The 9,986-nt window shown below is 36.1% G+C and overlaps 1 protein-coding gene across 1 annotated transcript in view; it reads right to left on the reverse strand.

The window, feature by feature from the left end:
* Positions 1-8,545, reverse strand: part of LOC6033760 (RNA pseudouridylate synthase domain-containing protein 2) — a 398,524-nt gene extending 389,979 nt beyond the window's left edge. Inside the window, exon 1 of the mRNA XM_038251446.1 lies at positions 8,017-8,545. Coding sequence (XP_038107374.1) covers positions 8,017-8,262 — 246 coding nt within the window. The 5' untranslated portion in view covers positions 8,263-8,545. The remainder of the gene's footprint in view (positions 1-8,016) is intronic.
* Positions 8,546-9,986: the final 1,441 nt, after the last annotated feature.

Here is a 9,986-nt window from a genome sequence, read left to right on the forward strand (position 1 = left end):
TTTCATAGCGGCGAGATGGCCGTGCGGGTTGGGGCGCGGACTTAGTAAGCTAGATATAACTATCGCCGGTTTGATATTTTTTCAGGATTACAAATATTTTTTCCTAGCGTCTGCCAAATGTAAATTTACACATTATTAGAGGTAAAATTAAAGCTTTTTTATGACATAAAAGATGTACCCCTTTTTAGATGTAATTTTACCATGTTTTTTTTTACTGTGTACATTTCATGAAGATGACTGTCAAAAAAATGTTTTTTTTATGACGAACTAAGCGAATAACTTCATCCCTGGCTGGAAGTAATCAGTAATGTACTAGGCGTTAACATTTCTTCGATAAAAAAAGAAAGAAAATTCTCAGCTAAAACAACCCCTCAGAAAGTGGCACACGCATTTGCGCTTGTATGCGTTACACAAACGGTGATTGATCACTTGAGCATGAAAAAGGCAGGTTACTTGTTCGAAACGGGATGTGTGACTATGTTTAGTACGTTGTGTTAGCATAGCCGAAGCATGGATGATGAATGGTTTCAACGAGGTTGCCAATGGGAAATGTTACTTTACTGATTTAAACGTTTATTTGAAGATAAAGATGAATCAAAGAATCAAAGAATCAAAGAATCAAAGAATCAAAGAATCAAAGAATCAAAGAATCAAAGAATCAAAGAATCAAAGAATCAAAGAATCAAAGAATCAAAGAATCAAAGAATCAAAGAATCAAAGAATCAAAGAATCAAAGAATCAAAGAATCAAAGAATCAAAGAATCAAAGAATCAAAGAATCAAAGAATCAAAGAATCAAAGAATCAAAGAATCAAAGAATCAAAGAATCAAAGAATCAAAGAATCAAAGAATCAAAGAATCAAAGAATCAAAGAATCAAAGAATCAAAGAATCAAAGAATCAAAGAATCAAAGAATCAAAGAATCAAAGAATCAAAGAATCAAAGAATCAAAGAATCAAAGAATCAAAGAATCAAAGAATCAAAGAATCAAAGAATCAAAGAATCAAAGAATCAAAGAATCAAAGAATCAAAGAATCAAAGAATCAAAGAATCAAAGAATCAAAGAATCAAAGAATCAAAGAATCAAAGAATCAAAGAATCAAAGAATCAAAGAATCAAAGAATCAAAGAATCAAAGAATCAAAGAATCAAAGAATCAAAGAATCAAAGAATCAAAGAATCAAAGAATCAAAGAATCAAAGAATCAAAGAATCAAAGAATCAAAGAATCAAAGAATCAAAGAATCAAAGAATCAAAGAATCAAAGAATCAAAGAATCAAAGAATCAAAGAATCAAAGAATCAAAGAATCAAAGAATCAAAGAATCAAAGAATCAAAGAATCAAAGAATCAAAGAATCAAAGAATCAAAGAATCAAAGAATCAAAGAATCAAAGAATCAAAGAATCAAAGAATCAAAGAATCAAAGAATCAAAGAATCAAAGAATCAAAGAATCAAAGAATCAAAGAATCAAAGAATCAAAGAATCAAAGAATCAAAGAATCAAAGAATCAAAGAATCAAAGAATCAAAGAATCAGAGAATCGAAAATTCAAAGCTCTAATCTCAAAAAACTGCATTTCGAACCATAAAGTTTGTCTTTAAGGATTTCATTTTCACATTCACGAGAGGCATATTTTTTAAATGACTCATTTAAAAAAAAAACGTTCAACATTCAACATGGTTACTTTAAATCACAAATGCATTAACAAATCCCAAAAAGACCATTAATTAGCCACTGTTTATCTCGTTCAACGATACATTTGCCCCCAGCGTGAAACCGATAATATTTCACCAATATTTACTGCCCACGAGTACCAAGACAAATGACTTCTAAACAAAACCTCGTGCAATTGTTATTATTATCCTATTACGCCCACCGTACGCCCAAAAACATTCCAAGGCCCCCCCACCCAATTTTTCAAACCACACCACAAACAAATCGTCGAACAAGAAGAAAAAAATCACCCAATTTTCCCACCGCATGTTATCGTTTCTTACTTCCTTTCAGTCACCACACCAGTTGTGGTGCGTTTTGTTGAAAATCACCGGGCAATGTTTTATTTTATTTTATGTTCAATTGTTATTGTTATTGCGACATGTGTGCCGCTCCTGTATGGGTGGGTTGAGGTCCCCAAAAATAACAATCGAAAAAGATGGAAACCTGTTGAAAAACATGTTTGGCTCCCGTTTTATGACATGTTTCGTTATTTGAAAAATTCAGACACATTTGACGTCGACTGACGGGATTTTGTGATGATATCTGTGATTTAGGTTAATTAGACAGATGCTTCAAAAATTGTAGCTGTTTTTCTATTCAATTTAATCCTGGGATTATTGCTGTTTTTCAGCAGTGCGGCAAATTAATGTCAGAGTTTCGGTGTAAGAAAAATGTAACAATAGTTTTCTATGGTCAAAAGCTTTAATGATTGAGAACTGCATTATCAATCTCATCATTTCCCTTTAATGATTCTTGGTAACATAAAAAAAACTAACTTATTCCACCTATGTGGTTGGAGCCTTCCTCACTCATTACCACAGGGTGGCCACCAGATTTTGATTTTCAATTTCCCGGTTTTTTCCCGGTTTTCTCCCGAGCCCAGAAGGAATGTTCCGAAATGTTTCTAAACCAAACTACAATGTTTTTTTAGGCTAACGTTAGTACCAACATACTTTTTGAACGCATACATTTGGTTCAAAGTTTGAATTCCTCAAGAAAGCTTTCAAATCTTGAGTAAAAAGTAAGTAAGTTGTAAACGAAGCCGTTTTTATCTGTTTCCAATCCAAACATCTAATTTCCATAATGATTGGGATTTTTCATCATCATACATGTAGATTGTATAACCTCAAAATAAAAAAAACGTTTTATTTATTAGAATGAGATTAATTATTACTACAATTTATTAATTTTAAAGAAAAGAATTGCAAAAATAAATTGTTATCAACAGTTATGTAAATGCTCGTTAATTCGTTAATTGCCTCGAAAAATCAGGGGGCAAAAAATATTTTTCAAAAAACATCAAAATTTCAATTGAAATTTAAGTGCAACCAGCTGAAATCAATATAAAATGCATTCCCTTGCGTTTGGAATCATTTTTAAGCATGTTTGGGTTAATTTAATAATCTTTTATTTTTTTTTAAATTTTACACCCTTAGTTTTTTTTTATTACCGCCAAATCTTACATTTTTTGAAGACAAAACAAATAAACTAGTGTAAAATGTATTTGAACACTTTTTGCATTCAAATGTTGAGACTATGGATTGTTCCCCCACTTGACCCCGGCCAGAGCCGAGGGACAAAAATTTTGAAAAATATTAGCATCGGCCTTATTTTCAACATGATCTCAATTTTTGTGTTGATGTAGTAACCACCTAAAAGTGATTGCCTGTATTTCAAGTGACGTTTTTGTAGCTGAATTCTAAATATATTGTATTTTTGAAATACCTGAAAATTTTACATAAATTTCAAACGACATTTAAAAAAACTTTGCAAAAAAACAATTCATTGCAAGTTGTACTTAATAATTTGTCTTGCTGAGAATCTCAAATATTATCAAATAAAATAATATTTACAAACAGAAACTCCATGATATTATTATTTTTATGTTGAAATATGTTATAATTCAACGGTTCTCAACCTTTTCTAGGCTAGGTACCCTTTTTCGTGTTACTTAAGCTGCTGGTACCCCCTAGCGTTCATACATGAAATTTTTCGTTTGCATGAGATTTTTTTACATTCCAATTCACGAAGAAAGAAACATGAATTTTGAAGTATTAAAAATGTCGTAAATCTTGTTTCTAGAGTTGTTTAAAAACATGTACTGGATAGACCACACAACGTCCATGTACATTTCTTCAAATCAGTTTTCTTAATAAAGCTTCAAATAAAATGTTGTTCCCTGTTTTTCTTTAAAACTATCTACTGAAAATGTCTTTAAATTTAGAGATTTTTTTTTGTAAATTAAATTTTCGTTGTCTTTTTCATTTCTACAAACATCCCCCATATTTTTTTAAATGTTATTTTTATGTAAATTTGAATTTTGTAAATAGTATTTTTTTGAAGTTGCTATTTTCAAATGAAAAATTATTCTATTAAATGGTTGAGAAAATTCCTTTCTGCTTTCTTTTTTGAACATTTTTGATCCATTCTTTTGTAGCATATATAAATTTGAAACAAATAATTGTAGAAAAAAAAAACAAAAAAAAACTCAAAAACGATGCACTTTACTTCAAATTCATAAAATTTCTAAACGAATGCAAATTATAGATTTATCATTCAAATATTTTTAAAAAAAATTCTGATTGGTCAAAAACAATTCGTCCGTAATTCATTGCACCTTAAGCATGGTTGTTATTTTTTTGATTCAAAGCAATTTGTTTTTTTATTCTCTCAAATATTTTGTTTGGGACAAATGTTCGCCATTGCGGGGTTTGTCGTCCGGACCCCTTGAGACCGCTCGTGGTACCCCCAGGGGTACATGTACCCCAGGTTGAGAATCGCTGGTAGAGGAAACATTTTGCTTTATTAAAAAAAAATCGCCTTGTAAAAATATAATAGGATACAAAAAACATCCATAACCAAGAAGCATGAGTCTATTACACAAATTCAAACATACAGTCACGCCACATATTCGGAACGGTTTACAGATCGGCCCATGCTCAAAAAATCATAGCAAATCGATAATTGAACTTAATGATTCGCTTTTACCTTCATTTGAAAGCTTTTCTTGCGATCTTTCGAATGCTGTATCGAACAACTGCAAATTTTAACTTTTACATCAAGTTTTTGAAGAAAAACTTTCACCCTTGAAATCCACAAATTCGGAACACTTTTTTCTTACGGATGTAAACAAACTTTGGTTCTCTCCAGGAGTACATATTTTTTACAAAATAATGACTTCACGCACTGAAACTAACGAAACTAAAGCATAGTTATGTTTTATGAATGGTCTGATAACTTTTTTTTTGTGAAAATATCAGTTAAATTCAGGTGTTCCACAATTGTTTGAGGCACAATAACATCCCACTATTATGGAACAGGCAATTTGGAGGCAGTGTTTTGCTGCTCTGGATAAAATAGTCTTTAGATGCAGTTTTTTGTATTAAAAGTACTATTTTTACTATTGAAATAGCAAGAAAATGTCCAAATGAAGGTCCTAAAAATAGTAGGGTCAACAGAAAAGCTGCATTTGCCACATAATTGACAAATGATCACAAAAGTGTTCCGAATTTGTGGGTGTTCCGAATATGTGGGATGACTGTAGTTTTCGCGAATTCTTCATTTCAGTGTTGATATTATAGCGCTCTCGCGAGAAAATTTTCTCTCTCTCGAGTTCTCGCCGCGAGTCTCGAGCTGCCGAGAGAAACTCACCGATTGCCCGTGCTCTCCTCCGCTCGCGAACGGGCTTTCTCGCGAGCCAGAATTGCCCGTTCGCGAGAAGTTGAACGTGTTAGAAACGAACAAAAAACAACACAGCGATTGAAGTTACACCTCTATACCACAGAGAACAGATGTACATCACTGAACAAAAAGCATCGAAAAACGTGTGTAAACATTCAAACCAAGATACGTCGAAAAGAGCTAGGGTGTGCATCATCCGCCTAGATAGCGCCACTTCAAAAATCATGATGACCTACAGTAGCAGAACGTTGGACCATTCATTCACTGCACAAAACACTCCGAACGAACGACATCAGACCAATGTCAGACTGTCTTTCATCGTAGGGGTACGATTTTACGCGCGAAAGAAAATAACAAAATCAGCTGTGAAGGTAAACAAAACGAAATCAGAGTTAACATGTGGAAAGGTCGGAAAGGTACTATTTTAAGCTACCGTTCAAAAAAATAATTTTTATACAAGTTTTCTGCTATGTTTATGATAATGTTAATGCATTTTTGCATTATTAGCAGTCAATTGAAATTGTACTGAAGTGAATTCAGTTTATAAACGAGGAAAATATTATTTTTCTGAGGAAATTATTGAGCCATTCTACATTGTTAAGTCAAGTAATCTCAGCTGCGACGGTGGCGCCGCCAAGCGTATCCTTTACACCCCAATTTCTTTGATGCAAGACTGTATGCAACACATTTTGTGAGTGCTGCAGTGTTTACACACAAGTTCGAGCCTAGATGTACATCTGTTCTCTGTGTCTATACCATCGCCTGGTTCGTATTCATAAGCCTGATAAATACATTTCTAGCTTGGGACGAACGTCTAGCACGAGGCGCTCGCGAGCGCTCGCGGCGAGAGCGAGAACGCGAACGAAAATGCGAGCGCGAGCGAGAAGAGAGAAGTACTACAAGTTCTCTCCCTCGTTCGCGAGCGAGAAATGCTTTCCTTCTTCTCGCTCGAATTCCAACAATGTTCATTTATAATAACATGAATAATATTCTAATTGAGAAAAGAACATATTGAATAAATTAAAGAGGCTTTTGTCAAATTTTAACTAAACTTAAAATATTTTCCCGGTTTGTCAGTCGAATTCCCGAGTTTTTCCCGGTTTTCTCCCGGTGGATAAAAATCCCGGTTTTTTCCCGGTTTTCCCGGTTTTTTCCCGAGGTGGCCACCCTGCATTACCAACAATGGCTGTACACAAATTTCATCTATTGTTTTAGATACGGAATAAAAAAGTACATAAATATCACTTAAGTGGCCATATCTCTTGACAGGGTTGCCAGATCATCAATGTTTTGGTCTCGTTAGAAAGTCTTTTGATAACCTAACCAACGATGGGTCGGATGGAGGATCCGGACATAGTTTACATATATTTAAGTGAGATCCGGCTTCCAAAAAGTACATCAATATCACTTAAGTGGCCATATCTCTTGACAGGGTTGCCAGATCATCAATGTGTTGGACTCGTTGGAAAGGTCTTTTGATAACCTAACCAACGATGGGTCGGATGGTGGATCCGGACATAGTTTACATACATTTAAGTGAGATCCGGCTTCCAAAAAGTACATCAATATCACTTAAGTGGCCATATCTCTTGACAGGGTTGCCAGATCATCAATGTGTTGGACTCGTTGGAAAGGTCTTTTGATAACCTAATCAATGATAGGTCGGATGATGGACCCGGACATAGTTTACATACATTTAAGTGAGATCCGGATATATGTGAAAACACATTTTTATACTAAACTTTTGAACTACTTATCGAAACTTCAATCTGTATAAAACTCGATCTATGGGACCCTAAACCAAGTCGAATGCAACAAGTTCGGGTCAAATCGGTTCAGCCAGTGCCGAGAAACATGAGCTAGTTTGTTGGTCACATACATACATACACACACACATACACACACACATACACACACACATACACACAGACATTTGTTCAGTTTTCGATTCTGAGTCGATATGTATACATGAAGGTGGGTCTACGACGTTTTTATACAAAGTTCATTTTTAGAGCAGGATTATAGCCTTACCTCAGTGAGGAAGGCAAAACTGGCTGACACCCTTTCTAATTCCCCACATAAACACCAAATCGTACGAGCTTGTTTTGTCACATATCGAACCCATCTTGGAGATCCATCACAGATTTACGGCCATCAAGCAGCTTAATTACCTCCGTCATCCTCTCTGGGCTGGCCAGCTGAACCAGATGTGCCGTTCGTGCTCTTTTGAAACAACTTTGGGAAATGCAACCGAGGAAAACTTTTCGACGAGCGGAGGAACGATTTTACGGCTTTCGAGGTCCATAACAATAAACCTATTTTCCCGTTACGCACATGGCATAAAGGCAAGCTTGTTTTTCCTCACAAAAGAGGAAATTCTCTCTCGAAAACGTATAAATATAATTAAGGTTTTAATTAGAAAACCAAATTGACGCACGACCTCCCCACCGGGATGAGGACACGTGCTCCCCCTTCCAAATTGACCATCCACCGATTGAAGAACCTTTTGCGGTCAAAATGCCAGATGGGATTCTCAAGTGATTCTCGTAAAATCTTAAAACCAACCAACAATGTTGCTTTGAGGCAAAAACCACAACCATTGAGCGGCTCCCCGAACCTACCTCTTCCTCGGTCGGCTCGAAGAAATCCTCGAACCAGACGACCTGTTCCTCGGCATCCTCCTCCGTCGGTTGGGGCGTATGACACCTGACCAGCACCACGATGTTCTCCTCGTCCACCGTGCGGTACGAACCGTGCTGGGTGACGACATTGCGACGCCTGGTCGACGGAACCCGTGCCACCGGAGGTACGCCACCGTCCTCGACGGCAACGGTATCGGCCTCAATGTTGGTGAAGTTATCCTCCATCGTCGTAAAGTTACTCGATCAATCAAAACAACCTACAAATTGGCACTTTGTAGCGATTGTTGAGCTCACAAACTCACTAAGCGCGTAATTTCACTTGAAATACTCTGTAAATTTACACCAATCACTGGAACTAGCACTTCCTCACAGCAAATCACTTCTCTTCTCACACCAAATGACCACTAAACTTTAGTAAATCACTACTAAAACCGCGCAAAACCACTAACCACTGAAGGAAACCCGGCGAATTGTCGCGTGTGTTATCCGAACGACTGGGATGTAAACAAAAACAAGTAGGGGGGGGCTGCTTTATCGATCCAAACACGTGAGAGAGTGTCGCACGCGGTGTTTGACAGTTCTCTGTGGATTCCCGGAGAGAGAGCACGCAGGCGTTACGGTTTGCTAGAGTGTTGAAGCGCGAAGCGTTACGGTTTGTAAGATTGGTGAAATCTTTCACGGTGGCGCGAATGTGGAAATTTCTGAAGCACGTGTGTATGGTTAGGTTTGATCCCCTTGGAACGAGCTGTCAAGTATGTAGGACCTTTTCTGTCAAGAAAGGCCGCGAAGCTAATTTAAAAAAAATATTCTTTATCGTTGTGAACAATACTACCACAAATTTAAGCTCAATTTTAGGACCCAATTGGACTTTTTCACACCATTTAGGAACCCCTAGGCTTATCCACGACCGTTTCCAATGACCGTGAGAAGATGTCAGAAAATGCAGCTACCAGCTATAAATCCACAATATTAGATTCATGAAAAGGTGTGTTCGATTGTGCTAATGGACATTTCTTAATTGAATTTTCGTCTTTAAAAGGGAATGTAACAGGCAATCAACTAATAAATGGTTAGTTTAGGTTGAAACTTGAATAAAGTCCAGACTCGAAAAATTTTACTTCGGATAATCGTATCTCTAAAAAAATGTTTTTCGCTGTCTAATTTTTGATTGTTGAGCTTAGGTTTGACCCCTAAAAACGCTAAAATTATTTAGAATTTTTAAATCCAAGATGGCGGCCAAAATGGCGGTGATGCAATATTTAAAAAATGCATTTTATTTGTTTATAGGCGATCATAAAATGTGGTCGTAGAACTCAAATTTTATATTAAACACAAGAAAATGAAAAAAAAACGATTTTTTTGTTCGTGATTTGTATATTCGAAGTCCCATACAAACCTTCGGATAATCGAACTTCGGATAATCGAAACTTCAGATAATCCAGGCTTCGGATAATCGAGTCTGGACTGTATGACCAAGATGTGTGGTTTGTGCTTAAGGGGTTACATACATGTAGAAAATCTCAATATTTCATAGTACAGAAAATTTATTGAATCCACTAAAAAGATGATTTTCAATCACTCCTGCAACATTCATGATTATATTCTATGATTAAACTGAGTTAAAGACGATTTTAAGCTCAACATTTTGCCCTGCGCAAAGCGAACTGTCAAACTTTCTGAGTGTTTTTCTCGAAACACCAAGTTGATTTACGGGTGGTACCCAACCGGCGGTCGCATGATTGTGATACATGGCGGCATGAAAGTTTATCAGAATCTGCATGAAATCTGTCCTCATGCATTTTTTGCGTTATAGGGGTATGACATTTTTGCCCGTTACCGACAATTATCGACATTACCGACGGCAGATTGATTGTATTGCAGAAAAAAAAATCTTAACAGAACGAGGATTGAACCGTCAACTTCTAGGTTGCTGATCCGACACGCTACCA

The sequence above is a fragment of the Culex quinquefasciatus genome, chromosome 2 (assembly GCF_015732765.1).
Source record: "Culex quinquefasciatus strain JHB chromosome 2, VPISU_Cqui_1.0_pri_paternal, whole genome shotgun sequence".
Classification (NCBI taxonomy): Eukaryota; Metazoa; Arthropoda; class Insecta; order Diptera; family Culicidae; genus Culex; species Culex quinquefasciatus.